At 44.4% G+C, this 23,434-nt stretch overlaps 2 protein-coding genes across 3 annotated transcripts in view; both read right to left on the reverse strand.

Annotated features, from left to right (window-relative positions):
* Positions 1-12,011, reverse strand: part of CWF19L1 (CWF19 like cell cycle control factor 1) — a 28,579-nt gene extending 16,568 nt beyond the window's left edge. Inside the window, exons 1-5 of one of the 2 annotated variants that reach the window (XM_043988423.1) lie at positions 11,898-12,011; positions 10,311-10,395; positions 7,344-7,422; positions 6,576-6,677; positions 3,608-3,822 (exon numbers count right to left, since the gene is read on the reverse strand). In XM_043988423.1, coding sequence (XP_043844358.1) covers positions 3,608-3,822; positions 6,576-6,677; positions 7,344-7,422; positions 10,311-10,395; positions 11,898-11,920 — 504 coding nt within the window. In that variant the 5' untranslated portion in view covers positions 11,921-12,011. Of the gene's footprint in view, positions 1-3,607; positions 3,823-6,575; positions 6,678-7,343; positions 7,423-10,310; positions 10,396-11,897 lie in introns of those variants that run through there. The other variant, XM_043988424.1, reaches the window with a different exon arrangement.
* Positions 12,012-12,188: 177 nt separating this feature from the next.
* On the reverse strand, positions 12,189-15,686 carry BLOC1S2 (biogenesis of lysosomal organelles complex 1 subunit 2). Its single transcript, XM_043990084.1, has 5 exons — positions 15,556-15,686; positions 15,082-15,198; positions 14,624-14,743; positions 13,907-14,011; positions 12,189-12,567 (listed from the first exon to the last, which is right to left on the reverse strand). The coding sequence occupies exons 1-5, from the start codon at positions 15,608-15,610 to the stop codon at positions 12,536-12,538; spliced, it is 429 nt and encodes a 142-aa protein (XP_043846019.1). The 5' UTR covers positions 15,611-15,686; the 3' UTR covers positions 12,189-12,535.
* Positions 15,687-23,434: the final 7,748 nt, after the last annotated feature.

Below are 23,434 nucleotides of genomic sequence, written 5' to 3' on the forward strand. Positions count from 1 at the left end.
TCAATTTATTCCCCACAGGGGGGGTTACAGTAATATTAAGTTAAAAAAATTCAATTTTTGTTTTTATTATATCTCTAAAAGATTCTGAATTTCTTTAAACATGTTTTTGAGAACTCTCATTGTTTGATTTGGTTATTGGCAAAGTTATTCAAAGTTGTGTTAAGATCAATTTTGTAGGAAATTTTCCAGCTGAGGAGACTTTCTAGTTGATCATCAGTATCTGAAACACCTGAGACTTTTTTTTTTTTTACAACCACATCTGAGACCATGCCCAGGATCCAGAGCCAGAATCCAGAGCTATACCCAGAGGACATCCCAAGAATCATCTGAGAAAAGACTTCTAAAGACTTAAATTGACATTTTCCTGTTTTCTTTTTCCCACTGTATACACTATCTGTAATGTCCACCTACTAAAGGGGACTGCCCCCTTTAGTTTTTGTCAATGTGTCGCTCAATTTCTTTTTTTTTTCATTCCCATTACATACATTGTTAGTTATAATGTTATTGCTTCATTTAAGGAAACTGTTTCTTTTTCTTTTTTTTTTTTCTTTCTTTTTGCAGGCAACGGGGGTAAAGTGACTTGCCCACGGTCACACAGCCAGTAAGTGTCAAGTGTCTGAGGTCGGATTTGAACTCAGGTACTCCTGAATCCAGGGCCGGTGCTTAACCACTGCGCCATCTAGCTGCCCCCTTAAAGATTTTTTTTTTAGTGAGGCAATTGGGGTTAAGTGACTTGCCCAGGGTCACACAGCTAGTAAGTGTTAAGTGTCTGAGGCCGGATTTGAACTCAGGGAGTCCTGAATCCAGGGCCGGTGCTCTATCCACTGCGCCACCTAGCTGCCCCCAGGAAACTGTTTCTTAATGAAGCACATCGGGGAGTGTGAGAATATTTTCAGGGGCTCCCTGCTTAGTGAGCATGAGACCACTCTCAACCAATCAGCTTGAAGCAGTGTGTGTGGGGCAGTTGGTTTAAGGAGTTTATGGTTGGAATCTCGTGAGAGGTGGCACTCTGATCTTCACTCTAGGGGTAGTTAGGGTTTTCCTATTCTTCCAGAGACACTTGTTCTCTCCTTGTTCTCCTCTAATATATTTTAATACCTAAACTGTTAAAGAGTTGTCCTAGTTAGCTCTCCCCACACAGGGGACAGGGAAGGTGACCACACACATTTAGTTTTACCTGTGACAGTAGTCTTGAACAAAGTATTTAACCCCTTTGTGTTAGTTTTCCTTTCTTTTTGCAGGGTAATGAGGGTTAAGTGCCTTGCCCAGGGTCACACAGCTAGTAAGTGTCAAGTGTCTGAGGCCAGATTTGAACTTAGGTCCTCCTGAATCCAGGTCTGGTAAAACTCCTAGGCTTTTAAATCCTTTTTTCCCCCCAGGGCAATGAGGGTTAAGTGACTGGCTCAGGGTCACACAGCTAGTAAGTATCAAGTGTCTGAGGCCAGATTTGAACTCAGGTCCTCCTGAATCTGGGGCCAGTGCTTTATCCACTGCACCACCCAGCTGCCCCCCAGTTTTCTTCTTTATAAGATGTGGGTGATAATACTTGTTCTGCCTTCTTAGAATTGCTGATGATGAAATGATATGATGTGAAAGTGCTTTAAAATCACTTAAGTACTGATTTTATTATGTGTAGAACTCAAAGGTCAGAATGTTCCTTAATTAACTTTTGTGGGAACAATGATCTCCAAGCTTTTAAGAATCCTTTGGCAATTTATGTATAGTTTCAGCTTATACCATTTCTTAACACATTAAAGTCTGTGCCCTTCTGCATAAAGTAGGGTCTGTCTTCAATGTACCTTTTTCAAGCTTTAGGGGCAAGGCTCTGGTAAACAAATCCATTTTATGTTCATGAACACTTTGCATGATTTTATCCACTTGATTAATATTTCCTGTCTTCCCCTTTGCAGACTGAAGAAATTTCACTTTTAGCATTTATTCCTACATATGAGCACCCTCTCTTCCTCTCCGATCATTTTTGGTACTTTCGCTGGTTCTTCACCAGCCTCAAGTCATTCCCCAGGATGTGTAGTGACCAGTTCCAAAGTAGAAAGACTTTCATGTAATTTGAAGGGTTTATACAAGGGGAAGAGAAAAAAAACTGGCTTTTTTCCAGTTTATGATGCTGAGGAAGTCAAGCTAATCATAGCCCACCACTGATATTTTCAGGGTACAGTCTACAGTAATTTTATAGGGCCATCACTGAAACTTATGAATCCCCTTTTATGTAGAAAGTTTGAATGATTTTCTCTGAAGGTGCTCCCATGCCCATTACTCATCTTCTTGATGCCTCACTGTGCTACAGAGCTGGACCCTCAATGGCTATACCATCTAAGCAGAAGCTCTGGCCTGTCCTAGACAGGGTAAAAAAGGCCTCAAATACAGGTTTAGGCATTCTGTGTCTGTCACCCAAAGTTGAGACTACCTAAATTCAGGGGCTCATCATCAGATGGTTGGCTGAAATTTTTCAGCCCCAGCAATGCATCAAGAGTATCGTCTAGGGGCAGCTAGGTGGTGCAGTGGATAGAGCACTGACCCTGGAGTCAGGAGGACCTGAGTTCAAATCCGGCCTCAGACACTTAACACTTACTAGCTGTGTGACCCTGGGCAAGTCACTTAACCCCAATTGCCTCACACACACACACACAAAAAGAGTATCATCTAGAATACAGAGGGGCTGTAATTTGTATCAGTGGAAGGAGTACCCATATTGAAAAAATTTCAGATCCCTGAGGTACGGAAACACTTTATACTTCCCATATTGAAGCTCAATGGACATTTTTTTGACCACACAGAGTCAAATTCTTTCCTGTTGGTTTAGAATTCCATTCCTTGTAAGATCTGCTATTGGCATATTGGGGATTCCACTTGTATGCCCTCTTTGTGGTCATTTATAATAATATTAAATGAGAACTTTCAAGTAGAGACCAAGAGGGTGACATTCCTTGTGGGTCCTGAAAAAGTCCAGAGAGGGTCTGAGTTAACTAAAATATGTTAAAACCTGGAATGTGCAACACTGATCACACAAAGCCTATTTACTAATCACAGGACAATTTGCTTTGGGAAATCTCACCTGGACCAAAAAACAAAACAAAACAAAAAACAAAACTACACTGGGAGAGTCAAAGTTGCCTATTCAGTCCTCTTTTTCTGTTCTTTGAAAAGAGGAAACATTTACATTTGTTGATGTTTGTCAACATGACATATCATCATAATAAGGAAGTGCTTTTTTGTTTGTTTGTTTTTTGTTTTTGGCAGGGCAATGAGGGTTAAGTGACTTGCCCAGGGTCACACAGCTAGTAAGTGTCAAGTGTCTGAGGCCGGATTTGAAATCAGGTCCTCCTGAATCCAAGGCCGGTGCCTTATCCACTGTGCCACCTAGCTGCCCAATAATAAGGAGGTTTTTTAAAAATCCCAACTGGGGGGCGGCTAGGTGGCGCAGTGGATAAAGCACCGGCCCTGGATTCAGGAGGACCTGAGTTCAAATCCGGCCTCAGACACTTGACACTTACTAGCTGTGTGACCCTGGGCAAGCCACTTAACCCCCATTGCCCCGCACAAAAAAACCAAAAAAAAAAAAAATCCCAACTGGAAAAGAACTACTCACAGAAGCATTTCCAAAGTTCCCCACACCCTTGGGCCATGGGGATGTCAGCAAGAGATCAACACCTTTAAAATGTGATGTGGACTGCAAAGCTGACTTCAGGGAGTATATATCCTTCGAGGTAAAACTGTAAGGTGGGGCAGGCTCAGCCAATGACTCTGTCCCACTGAGGTATACAATCTGTAGTCCTGAGGCACCAGTGAAAACACCTTTTCTACCTACACAGGGAAAAAGAAAATAACCTGTTAAGTTTTAGATAGACTATCAGAAAGAGAGCAGGATTCCCACGGTGAATGGCCCACATATCTCTAGCAAGTGGTTGTGGTTGTGAATCCTGTGTCAGGGCTTTTATACGATCATATAAAATTCTGAGTTAATTTTTTTTTTAATAAATAAAAGAGGGGCACCTCCCCTCTTATAGAAAGCATCAGATAGGGGGAGGCTAGGTGGTGCAGTGGATAGAGCACTGGCCCTGGATTCAGGAGGACCTGAGTTCAAATCCGACCTCAGACAATTGACACTTACTAGCTGTGTGACCCTGGGCAAGTCACTTAACCCTCATTGCCCTGCCCAAAAAAAGAAAGCATCAGATAAAATGAGTCTGAAAGAATAAAAAATCTAAGAGGATCCCAAGTATGCAGGTGAGAAGGTAGTAAATAAAAAAAATTTAACAAGTGAAGTCAGAGAAAATTAAAGATGTACTACTCAATTAGCCAGAGAGAAGAATCTAAGCCAGAAGGGGAATAAAAGCAGATCAGAAGTAGAAAGAAACTGCACTTCTCTGGGAACTTGGGCACAACCTGGGTAGGGGAAGGGCCAGCCTTGGGTAGATGCAAAGAGACTGTAAAGCTTAGCTCTCTTTTAAAAATTATCTTTAAGGCCTATCTCTTACAGTAGATTCTAAATAGATGCTAAAGACCTATTATAAAAAGACTGGTCTGAATGTATTATCACTGGTGAACTAAAAAGAGAGGGACAGGGAGGAGAGAAGTGTATGCTGACAAGGCCACAACCCAAAGTCCTTCATAAACAGTGGGCAAAGGCAGAAAGTGAGCTATGTCACTCACTAATGTGAGTTTATAGCCATAAATTCCCACTATAGTTATTTATGTTTCATGATCACTTCCTGAGCCCCTCTGAAGGAGACTCAAATTGCCGTATTACTGACCCTACGTCTTATGCAGGTGGGAAGGTAGTCAGAGCTCCCAAGCTATCCTTGGATCTCTGTCCAAAAGCTAGAAAAGAAAGGAGGACTAGAAGACATGGATAAGATCCCATAAACACAGACGATAAGATTTAAGGAAAACAACATTAAAAGAAATGAAACAGAATCCTATGAAATTATGATAGCCAAGGTTGGCCCCAAAGATGAGCTATGGAGAAGAGACCTCCTCTCATCTTTATGAAAGGGAAAAATTAGGGCTTTGGAACTCTAGAAAGTATGGTAAACTTTATCAGTGTGTTGGCTACTTTGGTTGAGCAGTTTTTAAAATCTTTTTTATTCTTTGTTATAGAAAGATAGAAAGGGAGAGGAAACTCTGGAAAATGTAAGGGGTGAAAAAATACAAGTTATTATAAACAGTATAAAAGGTGAAGGTGATAGACTAGATGTGGTTTTTCTTTACCTACAGTTACAGCTCATGTCATTTCATTGAATGGATGTGGGTTCTGCTGGTGGCAACTCTGCAATAGTGCTCATTTCAAGGTATCCAGGCCTTCTCATCCTCCATGACTCTTACCTGTGTCCCCATCAATTCGTGGCCTTCTTTTCTAAGGTTAAGTAAAATGATACTATTTCTTTAAAATTTAGATTTGCAGTAACTAACTACACAATGACTAGATATACATGTAGGCGGTTTCTTCCATTATTCCCCAAATGGGTGATTCAGATGTAATAAACTTGATGTTCAATTAACTGCATTCTGGAGCTATGCTCTTCCTCCCTCTAGCTTCCAGATGAAACTTGAGTTGGGGCTTGAAAAAAGACATTTCAACAGACAGAGATTTGCATCAGAGAGAAAGGACAAAGGGAAAGCCCACTCTAGCACTATGAGAGATGAGCTAAATAATGTATAGATATGGGAGGACAAGATGAGAACAGGAGTAGCTTAGATAAAGGGGAGCAGGCCAGAGAATAAAATAAGGCTGGAAAGTTAGGCTGAAGCCAGACTGAGAAGGGCCTAAAATGCCAGGATCAAGATTTTGTACTTTATTCTGTTGTTATTCAGTAGCTTTGGTCATGTCCCACTCTTCATGACTGCATTTGGGGTTTTCTTGGCAGTGATACTGGAGAGTTTTACCATTTCCTTCTTCAGCTCATTGTACAGATGAGGAAATGGAGGCAAACAGGCTTTAGTGACTTGCTCAGGATCACACATATAAGTATCAGAGGTCTGATTTGAACAGTTAGACTGTAATAACTAGGTTGAAAACTGCTACAAAAATTTTTTTAAACTCCCAAAATATATAAAATAAGGAGAGATTAAATGAGAGCTATAAGATAGGAACTAAAGAGAGGATTCCATACCATGGTACTGACCCCATGCCTTCCCAATGAATAGTCTTACATGGACTGTTTGGCAAATTGCTTCTGTATGACCAGATATGTAGAGATGATTCCCAAAGAGTGATTCTTAGGGGAATACATGATGAAAGGAAATTCTAAAACTTCATAGCATAGTTAAAGATCAGTAAAAAGACCTTTAGAGATAAAGAAAAGAAAATGGAGCTGACTGAAAAAGCAGAAATTAGAAATAGCATGGGAAACTAGAAAAGACAAATCTGATAAAAAGGGGATGTTTGCAGAGCAAGAGAGGGGAAAAAAAGGAAGAAGGCTCTGGCCCTAAAGTTGTGGTTTTTGGCAGAGAAATCACCCTTGTTCTCTGGTGTGACAGAGGGGGCTGCCATAGGCCCATTTTATCAAACCACATTCTCCCAGAACCCACTACAACCATCCTTTTCTGATCCATACCTAGGTAAGTAATGTTTTCAGCTAGTTCACATCCATCAACATCTGAGAAGTATTTGACGGCTTCCTGGTTATTGGCACCGAGCACATAAGTCTGAATAGGTGCTTTGGGGAGGAAAAGAGATAACAAGAAACATCATATAGTTAATGGATGCATTTCTGAGCATAAGAAAAATTCCTATATATGTGTGACATTCTTATTAAAAGCAAAAACAATCTGCATCACCACCCACGAGCAGCCCTATGTAATACACAAACTCCCTTCCAGGGTATATGCGGTGCCCCAAATTAGACAGCTGTGCTTGGCATACGGGCATTTAATAAACGCTTGTGTTTTGGTTGCTAAGTATTGTTGGATGGTGGAGACAACCAATTTGTGTAATAAAAATGGATGTTGTAAATGACATAATAAAAAAGGACTAAAATTGAAAGAAGGAAGAGTTCCAGAAGGCTTGGTTATCTTGTACAGTATATTATCTGGGACAGACTTTAGAGAGAGGTTCCCAACATAAAGTCAAAAACCAATCTGTGACTTGAGCATTCTCCCTCCCAACTTGCAGGACACAGTAGTATGTGAGCCCCTTGAGGGGAGGGGGCTGTTTCATTGTGCCTGTATAGGTGGCTAGCACAAAGTAGGCTCTTAATAAATGTTTACTGAGTCGAACTGCCACAAGGAGGAAATCCTTAAGTAACAATATATAGATAAAACATACCAGGACCATAAATCCTTGGTACTTTGAAACTTATTTTTTAAAGTAGCAATTTCTGTACCTTTCTTGACTCCAGTCTTGTATTCCTCCCATTGAGTACTTGATGTGGAGCCAAAGAAGTCACCTACACACAACAGGAGCTAAAATGAGATTTTAAAGCAGACAAATGTAACACAAATACGGTCAATATACAACCTTCATATTTAATATCTGCCAAATGGTCAAAATCAGGTTCTCAACCAATCTGCATACCTTGGGCAACAATTCTGTGACTGGGTTCTAACTATGAATGTTTTGTGGAATATAAATCACAAGTAAAAACTAGTGAGATCCTTAGTAAGCACAAACCTATACTGCCCTTCATCACCAAAGTCCCTACCAATTCAAATTGGGAGAAGACATTCTCTACAACCGAATCCAAGTATCAGTCCGATTGCCCTTTTGTGGCAGTCTTAGCTATCTCTGTTCTCCCTCATTAAAGATACAGTCACAGAAACGAACATCACAAAATTCAGGCTATGAACATTCAAATCTCCAGTTATCAGTCACTAAACCTTTTTGCTGACTATCAAACTACATCTATCTCTTCTACCTGGGTTGTGTGGATTCGATCACCTGAGGCACCCATAATCACAAAGCAATAAGTGCTTAGGAATATTTCCTAAAGCATCTCTCTAGACAATCTAGATTTTCCTACATCTATGTCATACCCATTAGCACCCAATATCAACTCATTTATCCAATAACTTTTTTGTATTGGTTCTCAAAGTGGTCAAAAAACATTTAAGCCTGATAAGTTATTTGCAAATGAAAGTATCAAGGAAAAGAGGTGATTGACAGTATCCAAGGCTGCAGAGAAGTCAAGAAGGATGAGGACTGAGAGAAAGCCATGAGATTTGATAATTAAGAGATCATCATTGGTAACTGGAAAATATTGTTTCAGCTGAAAACGATGAAGTTGGAAGCCGAAAAGAAAGGAGAATAATGGAAGTACTGACTGTAGACAACTTTCTAAATGAGTTTAGCCGTGAAAAGTAGAAGAGCTATAGGAGAATAGCAAGCAAGTATGGATAGAGCAAGTGAGAATTTTTTAAAGATGAGATGTGCTTGTGACTGTAGGTAGCTGAGAAGCAGCTAGTAGACTGCTACTGTGTACTACTTGCTAAACTGTCAATTCCTTGAAAGCAGGCAATACATCCATTAATTTTTGTATTCCTCCACAGTGCTCTGCACAGAGGTGCTCAATGTTTGTTAAATGTAATGTCAGAATTAAAACATCATTTGTTTCTCCCCAGTAGCCTTTTGTTTAGTTGAGTCAATATACCTGCTGTCTCTGAACATAATTCATTATACTGTCATGCCTAGGTTAATAATATCTTCCTCTCCATTAACCCATGTCTATTAACTATAACTTGACTAACATTTATCAAGTGCTTGCCACGTGCAAGGTACTGCGCTGGGTGATGAGATAAAAACAACAAAAACAAAATGGTGCCTGGCATCCATGGGTTTATAGTCTACTAGAGAGGTTATAATACGTGCACAAATAAGCAATTACAAAGCGTATACATGATTTCAAGAAAGACATAGTATTAGAAACTAGGGCAATCAGGAATGATTTCATATAGGAGGAACCACCTGAGCTACGATTTGAAAGGAGCTATAAGGTAGAGTTGAGAAGGGAGACATTCCTGATATGTGAGAACATTCGTGCAAAGGCACAAAGGTGGGAAATGAGGAAACATCCTGAACCATTAACAAGCTAGTTTTACTGGAAAGGAAAGTCTAATAGGAAACACATGGAAAAAAAGACTAAAAAAGTAGGCAAGAATCAGACTACGAATGGAATTAAATGTCAGGCTGAGGATTTTATATTTTATCCAAAACGCAATGGGAGGGGCAGCTAGGTGGCGCAGTGGATAGAGCACCGGCCCTGGATTCAGGAGTACCTGAGTTCAAATCCGGCCTCAGACACTTGACACTTACTAGCTGTGTAACCCTGGGCAAGTCACTTAACCCCAATTGCCTCACTAAAAAAAACAAAACAAAACGCAATGGGAAACCAATGAAGACTGTTTAACAGTTGGGTAATGTAGGCAGATCTGCATTTTAAGATCATTAGTTTGGCTGCTCTGTGGGAGATGGATTGTAGAGAGATTAGAATTTGGAAACTATGTAATAGTCCCAGAGAGAGGTGATGAGAGCTTGAAGTAGGCTGGTGGTAGCTATATGAATGAAAGTAAAGGGATGGACATAAGGCTATAGTGTACGTCACTTACATGGCATGTGACTATCTTGAAAATGTTTGGGCCAACTTAATTAGCCTACTTGTTGTTTCCTATGTGTGAGATTCTATCTTCTTTCCTCATACCTTTGTGCAGGTTGTCTCCTGTCCCTCCATACTGACACTCTAGGAACCCTTATTTCCTTCCAAAATTCAGCCCAGCCACAGCACTACTTCCCTCCTCTCAAACTATGATTTCATCTTACATCTTTTATATTAACTTATCTGTGCACAGGTTTCAGAGGTTCCTTCCCCTCTCCACCCTTCCAAAAAGGTGGACTTCAGGGGAACAGGGAGTACGGGTCATTTTTGTCTGTTTCTCCCCTGCCAGGCACAGAGCAGATAATAAATTTTGTTGAACTGAATTGATGAAACATACAGGGAGCATATGTGTTCTCATCCCTAACAATCCAATCATAACAAAACCTATTACATTCAGACCCTGACTGTAAGACTCTCTTATTGGGAGTCTTCCATTTCATCCCCTGGCCCTTAGTCAAAAACTGCCAAAGGTTATGAATAAGGAAGTCTCTGGCTGTGCCACACATATGGCGAGGATATGGTTGGGAAATGCTGACCTAGACACGGGGTTATCTATTTTGTGATGAGCACCTAGTACAGTGCTGGGCTTACATAGTCGCTCTGATCATAAAACGGATTTATTCAATTTGGAAGCCAAGAAATTTGTCTCGGTGTTTCCAGTGACAATGACATTAAATTTCAAGATGAAAAGAAACATCTTACATCAAAGTTTCCACTTTTCTTCTGAATTGCTCGGACTCTATTGAATAAAACATCAAACTTTCCTTCAACATCTCCACAAGCCAACCTGGAAGCAAGAGACAGATGTTAAATTAGCTCAGTGAAGACTAGCACCGGTAGGTACAAATTTCTCATCCTCATGCGGATGTCTGCTCTTTTTAGTTAGGATCATCTCTGAGCTCAGCTCCCTGACACCATCTGCCTGGGAGGCATCTCTACCCAGGGGACCTGCCATCACCTTAAACCCAACCTGTTTTCTTTCCGTGTGGTTCTTGTCACCTATGCTTGGAATCCTCCTCAACTCACCCCCAGCACAGCCCCTAAGCATCCTACAAATATGCCCCCCTTCCCTGACCCTTTCCCAGTCAATCTCTCGGGTCACTGTTTGGCCTTTGAGATGAGGCCGCTCAGGTCCGACCCTGGGTCCGAGCTGTGTGACCCTAGCTGCCCCATATCTAGAATTCCCAAGGGTCCTTCACTTCTCAGATGTCACCTCAATTTGCCCTCCCAACAGCCCCCTGGGGTGGGTACCTCTGTTCCCACTTTATGGTCAAAAACCCAAGGTGCGCGTAGTTAAGTGGCTCGCCCAGGGTCACACAGCTCAGACCACCGGAGACCAGAGTGGCCTCACCTCAAAGGCCAAACAGTGACCCGAGAGATTGACTGGGAAAGGGTCAGAGAAGGGGGACATATGGAAAGGATGCTTAGGGACTGCACTGGGGGTGAGTTGAGGAAGATTCCAAGCTTAGGTGACAAGAACCACGCCCGTCTGATGGTGAAAACAGGGAAGAACCTAGGGAGTAAAACAGATTGGGAGACTCCACCCTCGGGATTCTTGAGGGAAAATGAATTGGGAGGGAGGCAGTGGTGAATCATAGCTAGCATGTGTCTAGCATTTTTTTTTGGGGGGGGGGGTTGGGGCAATGAGGGTTAAGTGACTTGTCCAGGGTCACACAGATAGTAGGTGTCAAGTGTCTGAGGCTGGATTTGAACTCTGGTCCTCTCAGGACAAAGAGATTAAAAGGAGTTTATTAAAAGTACATGGGGGGGGGGAACACAGCTAGATGGCGCAGTGGATAAAGCACTGGCCTTGGATTCAGGAGGACCAGAGTTCAAATCCAGCCTCAGACACTTGACACCTACTATCTATGTGACCGTGGACAAGTCACTTAACCTTCATTGCCCCAACCCCCCAAAAAAGAATCCTAGACACATGCTAGCTGTGATTCACCACTGCCTCCCTCCCAATTCATTTTCCCTCAAGAATCTCGAGGGTGGAGGCTCCCCCCCCAGCCCCCCATAGCGGGCCTGAGAAAGGAACTCGGCGGCTGGGGAGGGGGGAGTCCCGGAGGGGTCTGGATTGGGGCGGGGGGTCCGGCGCACGGAGCCAATACTGGATGAGAAGCGTGTGTGGGGCGGGCTGCAGGCGGGGTCCGGGCAGGGAGAAGAGCGGGTCCCGCAGACACCCAAGCTCGGTGGGCACTAGCTCCCCCGCCCCACTGGCGCCCGACCCCAGCTCCCACTCCTCCAGTGGCCCTCCGCCAGGGTTTCCGGTTCCGGGTCACTCACAGACGCAGGGGCTTCTCAGCCATTCGGCCCGGGCGGCGGGAGCCGAGGAAAGAGTTGCGGAGCAGCGAGGAAATCCGGCGCTCGCGCCTCGGCCCAGTGCGCAAGCGCCCTCCGCCGAGCCCGGGCCGCTGACGTAGTACGAGGAGCGCGGGAGGACAAAAATCCTTCGACTTCGGCCGGGGCGGTGACGTGTCCGGGCCCTGCAGCTCGCGCCCTGAAGGCGGGGCCACACGGAGGCGGGCCGCTCCGACACTCCCCCTCCCCCCCCTCCGGGTCGCCCCAGGACGCGTCACAAGGCGTAAGAAATCGGCATTTATTATCCAAGTTCAAGAACACGAGGGGGGAGATGGGGGAGGGGCACATTCAGAACAGTCAAAGAGGAGTCCTATGGGGGGCGGGGAGGAGCCGGGAGTTGGCTCCAGCCGGGGTTGATCCTGATGTCTAAGCCTTGGTCCAGGGCACACAACGAAGCACACGGTCGGGGCAGAGTTTTAGGGGAACGTCAGGGGGCAGCCAGTCACTCATCCAAAGCAAAGGGGGGCTGGGACCCTCCGGGGATCGGCCAGACGGCTTCCCTTTATGGAGTCGATACCCCCTCACAGTCATTCCTGGAGTCCGTCTTTGTGCTGGAGAAGCGGTCATCGCCTCTCTAACTTCTTGTACTTTGCTTCTGCAGGGAAACACACACACACAGCAAATATAAAAAATGCATCTTAGCACTGGCCTGAAAAATAACTGACTCACTTCTATGCGGTTTCACGGGAGGGACCGTCTACATTATGAACTTTCAGGCCTCCCTCCAGCTGCCCTCTCCCAACCAAGCAGCCCCAGGCTCCACTCTGAGAGGGCCTTTAGAGAACTTTTGTCATTAATGGGTTGGAGCTTCAGTAGCAGGAAAACCCTTTTGGCCCCATATTCCCAAACCTCACTCCTGGGAGCCACATTCAGGGATACAGAAATGAAAATGACAACAAAAGTAGCATTTTAGGGTTACAAAGTTCACTCTACTAGGATCTTTTTTATCTTTTTTTTTTTTTTGCGGGGCAATGAGGGTTAAATAACTTGCCCAGGGTCACATAGCTATTGTCCTACATTTCCCCTCAATTTCATGCCAAACTCCTATGGAAAAACCCAAACCAAAACTATTTCCACTTGTTGCCCTCCACTTAACTCTGCAATCTGACTTCCAACCTTCCAAAATCCAGTAACCTCGGAGATAACCAAATCTGATGGCTTTCCCCCAGGGTTGACTTCACTGTAGCATTTCACCCTGCTGACTTTGAATTTGAATGACACTAGCCAATCAGTTTGAAGAACCTCCCATTTTCTGGGAGGGGAACAGGAAGGAGGAATCGGAGGCTGTCAAGAGAGCTATGAAGACTTCAGAATGAGATTAGAAAAACTAGGATTGCCAGGTTATAGGAAATCTGTTCTCAATCTTTCTTTTTCTTTTACTATTTTTCAATAAACCCTTAAAAAACCTAAACTTGTTTATCAGTAATTTTAGTCAGTTTCCCCACAAAACTGGGGGGACAGGTTAGAACCCACATTTAGAATTTTAAATTACACAATACCTTTTCTTCTCTGGGTGCCCCTCACCCTATCCGCTTCTGCACTTTCCACTTTCAGGTGTGAATACCACCATCCTTCCAGACACCCAGATTTACAGCCTGGGAGTTGTCCCTGACTCTGTCTTCTCCATCACATGCAGTCATTTGCCAAGTCCTGTGTATTCTGCATCCATGCTCTCTCTCACATCCATTTCATTCTCGTCCCTTACACAACTATCACTGAAGCTCCAGTTCTACTTCCCACATGAAGTTTGTTCTGATCTTCTCAGCTGCTAGTTTCCCTCTTGCCCAATGAATATGTTGTTTTTAATATTTTGCATTTTGTTTTTGTATCCCCAGTGTCTAGTACAGTATCTGCCCCCAGTACGTGCTTGATGAATACTTAAATATTTAGTGTATGTTCCCTCTCCATGCATGTCACTAAATTGAAATGATTACCTAGTTTCTTTGAATATGCATCCAACTTGTAGGCAGCCTGCTCAAGAGCTGCTACTTGCTCCTCGATTAAAGTGATCTGATCCAGATAAGGCTGAAGTGCTGCATCTAAAAAAAAAAACCAAACCAGATCTTTTACCCTATGAAAAAATGTTTAATCCTCAATAAAGACAAATCTCCACAACTATGTCCAGACTGATTTCTCCGTGCTGCACTCTTATTAAAAAAACAAAAGCAAAAAGCAGCTTAACAGCTGTGAGGACATCCCTTTAGCTGGGTATAAGGAATTCACTGAGAGGTAAGGAAAAGGGATGCCACCCATGATGCTGATTATAGCTGAGAGTCTTACAGAGACTAGTAGGAAAGAGTCCTTTGCAAGAGAATGAGTCCTGGATTGAAATAATATTTTCTAGATGGTAAAAGCTTTGATAAGTCACCGAGTTCTGCCCTGGCCTTGATGAAACATGCAATATTGGAAGGGGAACTGAATTTGGAGTCAAGACCCAGATTTAGACCCCTATTCTGTTATTTACTTTGTGTTCATTTAACTCGTCCATTTCCACATAGGAGAGATGAAGATATGAAAGCTGTAAAAAGAGCCTTTCTAACCCTCCAGCCAGTACTATTCCTCCCCTCTTCCCCATCCCCATCACTCATAACTTAGCTTCGAGTCCAGAACAGGCCTCAATAGCTATTGAGTGAGAAGATAAACATACTTACACTTCTGGTTTAAGTCCTTTAGGTTTCTACTTATGTTTACTGCAATATCTTTCATTTCTAGGTACTTCAAGCTTGTCAGTTTGTTCATATTTTCCAGAAGTTTATAGTCTTCACTGGTAGCTTTAAAAGGAATAAAGATGGTGAAACCTTGGACATCATCCTTTAGGAGAGGTCTAGGCCACGGGTAAACACTGGCCACGTGACCGCTCAGCCCTCCCTCGGGTGCAGACCCTCCCTGCTAGCAAAGTAAGGTGGGGAAAGGGCTGTTTATGAACGGGGGTGGGGGGGTACCCTTCTGTGTCGGGGCCTCGGAAAGTCGAGTCCAGACCCTCTACAAGCAGCCAATAGGGCAATTCTTTGGGGAGGGGGTCCATTTTTGTCTGTGGCTGCCCGGGGCCTTGCACAGGGCAGGGTCTCGATAAATGCTCGCGGCATGGACGGAACATTACGAGCCTCACCTGTCAGCTCGCCTGTCAGGTACGTGGCCATTTTGGAGAACATGTCCTGGCACAGCTCCGTGATGTCCGCCTCGGCCGGCTCCGTGGCCTCCTCGGCCGTCTCCACCACTGCATCGTCTAGGCCGGGAAGGGAGGGATGGGGATGGGAATACGGGGGGGAAGGGGACAAAGAGGGGAAGGAGGGGAGGGGGAGGGGAGGGGAGGGGAGGGAGGAGAAGGGGGAAAGGAGAGGAGGGAAAGGGCCGGATGAAGAGTCCGACCAGGCGATAAGGGAAGGGGGCGAGGAGGGGGCGGCGGATCGACGTCGGGGCCCCGCCCCTCCTGCCTCCTTCCTGCTCGCTCCGCCCCGCCACCTCAGCTCAGACCAGCTCCGCCCCGTCCCGCCCTAGGCCTCCTCCAACACCTTCTCCTAGCTCCTTCCCAAAGATCGAGGGGCGAGGGTCATCCCCTCTCCAAGGCCCACCCTTCTTTTACCTCGACCCAGACCCTCCCTCTGGGCTGCAGGGACACCCTCGGCCGTGGCCGCCATGCCTGAGCCTTCTCAGGCCCCGTAAGCGGGTCACAGGCCTTCCGGGGACTGCGCGCATGCGCAGGAGGGGAGCCGCGCCTCACCGCTGCCCCCGCCCAGCCCGCGCTCTCTTTCGTAGTCTCTAGGAGCCGCCCTTCCCCTCCTGGCTGCCGCTCGTGGCCTTGCCCTTCATAGCCCCGCTTTACGGTTTCCTCCCAGGGCTCCACCCCTCACAAGCCCCTTTTCCTATTCGATTCTCAGGGCCCCGCCCCTCACAGCCTCGCTCTCTCTCGGACCCCATTTCCGCTCTTGGCTCCGCCCCATAAGGCTCTCTTCCGATGTATTTCCGGCTCCTCTTCCATTGCCCCGCCCCCTCGCAGGATACGTTCTGTACTCTTCCTTTCTGCTTCTCTGTCTTTCCTACTGACTCTCTCTCGGTCCCGTCTCGTCACTCCTCCTTCTTAGTGATACTTGACTGACTTGTTGATTGCCCCTCTTTGGTCCTAATCCGTAAGGATACTTTGACCACACCCACCTCGTGGACACTTTGTTCCCTTGGCTTCAAACATGTTGCTTTTTCCTGGTACTGCACGAGGCAACAACATTTATTAAGTGCCTGCTATTTGCCATGTACTTTGATCATCGCCTGTATAGAAGAAAGGCCAAAACAGTCCCTGCTCTCAAGGAGCTCATTCTAAAGGGGGAGAACACATGCAAACAGCTATACACAGACTCATTATCGAAAGGTAAATTGGAGATCATGGGGGGGAAAGCTAACCCCGGTAACTAATAGAAGGAAGGATGTCACCTTGATATGGGAAAATACAGGGGATGAAACTGAGGCTCGAGCTGAGACCCCCCAAAATGAGAATAGAACATATGTTTGTTCCCCTGAAGTCTGTGTTTTAGTACCAACTTCCTGACATATGCCTCCCTGTCTGCCAAGTAACCTTACCACAATGTACCTGTGAAAACCTGCATGCATTTCGCACTTAAGAGATATTAAAACCTGCAGCTTGGACACCTGGGGGCTGCCCAGAGTATCAGAGGCGACTCTGCTTTGGGCTGGTGCATCAATAAACTGCTCTTCCTTATTCCTGAGTGCCTTTTGGGTTTCCCAGAACAACCTGAGGCTAGAAGCGAGATGCCCATCCTTCTTAGCCACATCATTATCTGTGTTCCTGACATAGGAGGCAAAAAGGGGTTAATAGAAAAACCTAAAACCCAAGCTCTAATTCAGATATGAGCTCTAAGAGGGATTCAGACCCCAGTTAATGGATAACTTACAAATCACGATGCTAAGTTCTCTTACCTACATAAATCAGTACCCATAACAAGAATTTAGGGAGGTAGGCCATGAAGACCTTAGATTATAACAATGATACATTGACAGGCTATAGAAATTCAGACTACAAATAAAAGGAAAATGAAGGTATTTTGAATCTAACCATGGGAATCAGAAAGAGGCATGCGCAGAAAAGGCCAAATTTGTCCCCAGATTCACCTTATGACCTGTAAACCCCCAAAACGCACTTCCACAGAAAAAGGTACCTACCTTGGGGTTGGCTTAGGACCCCAGGAACTCCAAATTAGGATAAGCCCTCCCCTGTACCTCTCTAAGGTGGAGATTATTATAATGAGAGTGATAATCAGTTTATCCATACTATAAATATAACTGTCTTTTCTTTCACTATTCGAGAGATACCTTTCCATTTCTCTGGTTCTCTCCCTGTGTTCACTTACAGTATTGCAATAAAACTTAGGAAACTGAGTCACTGAGTCTTGTAATTCTTTTGGGATGACTCAATCAATTTGACCCTAATTCCATCCCACATCATCCCTGGTTCCTGTTCATCTCCCTTGATACCCTCTGGCTCTCGGTGCTCTGATGTCCTCCTATGGATTGAATAATAGACAGGGTGGGCAGGACCAGACTGGGCTAGATTGGATCCCATTCCTGAAGGCAAAGAGAGGATGATGCTGATAACCCATATAAATCGAGCACTGTGTTGAGCACTTTACAGTTATGATCTCATTTGATCCTCATAAAGACCAGCCTAAGAAGGAAGTAGTAGATCATAGATTGGAGGCAAAGGCTAGACCAGAAGTCATAGAATTTAGAATCGAAAAGATACCTTAGAAAGCACCTGATCTAACTCCTTAATTTAATAGATGGGAAAACTGAAGTCCAGAAAGGTTGCATATGTTCCCAATGTCACACAAGTGTAACAGAACTGAGATTCCAATAAATATTTATTAACCACCTACTACATTCCAGGGAGACTGGTATTATTGTGGGACTCAAGACCCTAAGAAACATAAATACCTTAAGGTCTAACTTATTCCTAACCCCTAAGGAATCCTTACATTTTAGACACTAAAACCAAAGATTCCAGAAATGAAAAACAATCCCTGTTTCCCACTTCAGGAATGTGATGCTTTCAGGACACATGGACCAAGGGTTACTTAGACCCAGGGATGTTTTGAGACATATCTATGATGTAAGCACCTATAAGCATACCGAGGTCTGCAAGGACCATATGTAAATTCCATATGTTTGAGATATGGATTTCTTTTCTTATCTTTTTTTTTTGCGGGGCAATGAGGGTTAAGTTACTTGCCCAGGGTCACACAGCTAGTAAGTGTCAAGTGTCTGAGGCTGGATTTGAACTCAGGTCCTCCTGAATCCAGGGCCAGTGCTTTATCCACTGTACCACCTAGTTGCCCCCAGATATGGATTTCTTTCAGCAGGATGTGTGCTAATACCTCATCACTTGACCCCTGAACTCCCCTTCCTAGTTGTTTTGCCAATCTCCTCACTTGGCGTGAAGCCTTCTTTGTCTGTAAACTGTACATAAAGTCAACTCTTCTATTTGGCAGGCAGTCTCCATCTTACCACTGCTTCCCAGCCATGCATTTCTCTCTCCTAATAAATCTCTCTATTTTACAAGATTTGCAGTGAGCCTCAGTTCTTTCGGTGAGTTAGCCCCCTTCCCCCGCTAAGCCAGGTCACAAGCTCCACTCACAGCAGTATAGCAAAAAGGGCGTGGTTCAGAAAAAGCCTGAGTTAAGTCCAGTCCCTGCCAAAGCCTGACTCTGGGCTAGTCAGCTTTTCACTAGAAGTTGCCAGGGTGGAGAAATTACTAGTCCTGACCAAGAAAACCTGCTAGGCACTGGAGTTACAAAGACAAAAAAGAAAATAAAAGAAGCGTTTCTTACTCTTAAGAAGCTTACTGGAGAGCTTAATATTGTTGAATATTAAAATATAGTTTTTGTATCTGCCTGTCTCCTACAAACAGATCAGAGAAATAATCTTTAATCTCTCCTACAAAATTAATAAACAGATCAGAGAAATTATATGTTATATCTCCTACCAAAACCAGATCAGAGAACATGATATCCATACCTGTCCTCCTACAAATATAATAACCAGATCAGAGATAGAAAAAAACACATAATATCAATTTAATATTTTGTCCCAAGAAGAAATATAACACATGATCAGGGGGGGCCCCTCCTAAGAAGAGAGCTCAGAGACCCTCTCCTTCTAAGGGTTTTTAAGGTTTCTTTGCCCATGGGTTACAAGGTGTTGTCAGTTACAATACTATGATACAGAAGCAAAGGCAGTTTAACAATTTCAGTTATAACAAGTATGTAGGAAATACCAAAGCATCATGATAAGATTACAGGATTCCTCCCCCCCCCCCCAAAAAAGGGTTTGGCAAGGATGAGGATGCCCAGATGTTACCATAAGATAGGTACTGACTATCCTGAGGAAAAAAGGCACTAGGTAGGATCTTTTATCTGCTAGCTCTCTGGGTTCAGTTTGGAGTTCAGTTGAAGGACATTTTGCTCCTATTAACCCAGGGTTTCACAAAAATACTTTTGGATAATAAGGTACCTCCATCAAATCCAGGTGATCCATATATTCATATTAACAAAATGTATACAGGTAAGTAAATACAGGGGGATTTGAGGTGGGGTAAAATAATTACTGATGAAATCTAGGAAGCCATCACTGAGAATATGGCAATGGAGCTGAACTTTGAAGGAAAATTAGGATTGTGAATGATTGATGATAGAGCACATTCTAGGCCTGTGCAAGTTTATGGAAGTGGGAGATAGAATATTGAGTTTAGGAATCGAATTTCACTGAAATGTAGTTTGCATATGACAGTCATATGAAATAAGGTTAGAAATGTAGGTTAGAGGCAGATTGTGGAAGGTTTTGTGAAAATGGGTACCATGGTTTGCTTGAGCCCCCCTGATTATCCAGATAACCAGAATAACTGTCTTCACTAACAATCCTTTGCTCTTTCTATGACCCAGAGTAAACCCAGCTGGACATGCAGGGAATCAGTAACCCAGAAACCAATCAAAGACTTATCCCACTGCAGGGTATGTGACCATGAATATGGACCTTATCTTCAGCTATTCTCTAACTTTGTAAGAATCCTTTTCGGCATAATCAAGCCTTGAATCGTAACTGCCTATCACCAAGAACACCTTCTGATTGTGTATCAAAGGCCACACACATCCTGTACACCTAGAATCTCTCATACATGTCTCCTCCCTTTGGGAGTGGGCCTTTCTAAGCCCACCTTTCCTCCAGGTTTTTTGCCTGCCTTTGTTTAAACTGTATAAAAATGCTTTTGGGGGGCAGCTAGATGGCGCAGTGGATAGAGCACTAGCCCTGGATTCAGGAGGACCTGAGTTCAAATCCAGCCTCAGACACTTAACACTTTCTAGCTGTGTAACCCTGGGCAAGCCACTTAACCCCAATTGCCTCACTAAAAAACAACAACAACAACAAAAAAACCCACCAAAAAACCAAAAATGCTTTCAATCTATTGCATGGTGTCCTATTTGGCAATAGGTTGAATAGCACCCATGATTGTGCTAGATTTTCAGCCTTGTTTAATAAAACCTTTAAATTTTTACAGGCATTACCTTTCTCTGGTTTTCCTTCCCTTTTAGGAAGAAAGGGATTTAAATCTCAAGAACTGGTCTTTGTGTCCTCTGGAGAACTGGCCTTTTCGTTCTCTGGTCTTTCCCTTTGGGAAATGAGAGATCTAAATTCCATTTAAGAGAGGTTTGCCTTCATTTACAGGTTGTTAGTTTTTTTTTGTGGGGCAATGAGGGTTAAATGACTTGCCCAGAGTCACACAGCTAATAAGTGTCAAGTGTCTAAGGCTAGATTTGAACTCAGGTCCTCCTGAATCCAGTACTGACCCTGGCTGTCTAGCTGCCCCTGGTTTACAGGTTTAAAGATTTTGCTGAGGAATTGTTTTTTTTTTTTTTATCCTAGAAGAAAAAGTGAGCACTGAAGGTTTTTGAGCAGAGACAGTGGTCAGATTTGCCTACCTTAGCAAGATTTTAGCAGTGGAAGCAGGAGAGCAATATATAATTATTATGGATCACAGATTTAAGGTGAAAGGGACCTTAGAAGGCATGGAGTAGACCAGTTTACACTGCCTCATTTTACATGTGAGGAAACTGAAGCCCATAGAAACTTTTTTTTTTTAATTTTTGCAAGGCAGTGGGGGTTAAATGACTTGCCCAGGGTCACACAATTAGTAAGTGTCAAGTGTCTGAGGCCAGATTTGAACTCAGGTACTCCTGAATCCAGGGCCAGTGTTTTATCCACTGCACCACCTAGCTGCCCCCCCCCATAGAAATTTAGTGACTTGGTCACTAAATCTGCTTAGTGTCTGTGAGAAACTGGTAAACTGAGGCATGACTCTCGGTCTGGTGCAAAGAAGGAAGGCCATTTATTCTCGATCTTGTAAGAATGGGCAGACACTCTAAATGAGTGCTTCGACTTGTGCTAGAGAAGTTCCCCTTTTTACCCTAGATCTAACACAAGGTCCCTTCCCCATCTGGGTTCACATTCTTCACGACACTTCTAAACATGTAGACCCCCTCCCCATGTGGTGCCACTGTTGTCCCCACCCCATGGGATAACCAGACCCTGAGATTTTATGATTCTTTGTTACCTAACTTCAGGAAACCTCTGTTGACTCAGCAGGGAAAAAGGGAAATTTTGGAGAGTGGGAATAAGCCTTTAGGGCTTGAATTACATAGTTTGTTCTTATCTGAGAGGAACATGCTCTACTGCTTAACTGTCAACTCAGCAGGGAAAAGGAAGGAATGGTGGAGATGAGGGGAGAAGCCCCTAGGACTTGAATAACATATCCTGTCAACTGGTCGGACACACCATTCCTATCAGTGCCTGAGATGAGATTTGAAACCAGGTCTTCCTGGTTCTAGGTCCCATGCTGCATCTGCTATACTAGGGCTACTGTGAATGGAGAGCAGGAGACTAATGTGAGAAATATGGAGGTGGGATTGATAAGATGTGGCACCTGATGAGATGTTTGGGAGGATAAAGAAAAAACAGGGATGAGTTTGAGATTGTGAACTTCAGTGACTGGGAGAATGGTTATGCCCTCAACTTCCTTCTCTTTCTGTTGAGGGTGCCACCCTTCTCCCAGTCAGACCGATTTATAATTTAGGAGTCATGCTTGACTTGACTGACTCATTCTCCATATCCAATCAGTTGTCAAGTCTTGCTAATTCCAGCAGGATTCTTTAACACCTCTCACATCCATCCCCTTCTCCCAACCCATACAACCTAGATCCTAGTTCAAAACCTTATCCCTTTAACAGTCACCCTAACTAGTCTCTTTGCATCTATTTATTCCCCTTTTAAATTCACCCTCTCCATACCTGCCAAATTTCTGCCAGGTGATCTCTGTTCAAGAAACTTCGGTGGATCCTCACTTGCTTTAAGACTAAATACAAACTCCTCAGTTTTTCCAGATTCCACTCCCCCCTTCCCCCTCCCCCCCTTCCCCATTAGTCAAATTGGCCTCCTTTGCTCTTCTTTGTATGCGCTATCCATCCCCCACCTCTACATCTTTGCAAAAGTTGCTCCCCAAGCCTCAAAAGCTGTCTCCTCCCTTCATTCTAGGCTGAGGCTCTCTCTGATTCTCCCTGTTCAGACTTAGTGTCCCTCTTACTCCATTTTTTTTGGGGGGGGGTTTACATACTTAAAAAAATTTTTTGTTTGTTTGTTTGTCTGTGAAAACGTATCCTCTAGTACAGGGATTGTTTACCGGAGATCAGGGTCTGCGGACATAAACTCTGATTCTGGATATATTTGGGGGGCGGGGCGGGGCTAACCATAAACGTGGATTGGTTAAAAAAGCCTTGATTCTTACTAACTTACTAAATTCAGCATTTCCTTCGTTGTTTAAAAATACTCATCTGGGAAAAGGGTTCACAGTCTCCGCCAGACTGCCAGGGTGGCTCCTGACCCCGGAAAGATCAGGAGCCCTTGCCCTCGAAGGAGGTCTTCTCTTAGAGGGAGCATTTTCATCTTTGTCCCTCCACCTCCAAACGCCTGGAAGCGCTTCATAAATGCTTGCGCACTGCTTGCTTTGGCGGTCCCGAGATGCAGATTCATTAGGGCGGGCTCGGAGCGCTGGACACTCCCTTACAGCTTTTCAGAGCTTCTGGTTGGGTGGACACCGAGAGGCTGGCTCGATGACCTGCTCCGCGTGCCTCCCGATGTCCGGCTTACGGGCAAGTTATGGTACCGGCTCCCTGACTCTTACACCCGCCTTCTACTGGCGCCGGCAGGAGGCAAGGTCAAACGGCAGGGGGCGCAGGGATCGAAGCCGGTGGAGGCCGGCGTGAGACCACTGTGGGCGGGGCTTCAACCACGTGAGGAAGGGGGCGGAGCGAGTAGAATGGTGGGTCCCAGGCCGAAGGAAACGAGTTGTTTCCTGCCCTTTCTACGCCCGGATGTGACGTTAGACTCTCGCGAGAAGATCGTGTTGG

This window comes from Dromiciops gliroides, chromosome 2 (genome assembly GCF_019393635.1).
Source record: "Dromiciops gliroides isolate mDroGli1 chromosome 2, mDroGli1.pri, whole genome shotgun sequence".
Taxonomy (NCBI): Eukaryota; Metazoa; Chordata; class Mammalia; order Microbiotheria; family Microbiotheriidae; genus Dromiciops; species Dromiciops gliroides.

What these genes read in the sequence shown, in the direction of transcription:
- BLOC1S2 (XM_043990084.1), bottom strand. Translation starts at nt 15,610, where the DNA reads ATGGCGGCCACGGCCGAGGGTGTCCCTGCAGCCCAGAGGGAGGGTCTG. An exon ending in AAAGGACTTAAACCAGAAGT is followed by an intron (nt 14,012 to 14,623) that starts GTAAGTATGTTT and finishes TTTTTTTTTTAG; the next exon opens with ATGCAGCACTTCAGCCTTAT. An exon ending in TGCATATTCAAAGAAACTAG is followed by an intron (nt 12,568 to 13,906) that starts GTAATCATTTCA and finishes GTTTCCCTGCAG; the next exon opens with AAGCAAAGTACAAGAAGTTA.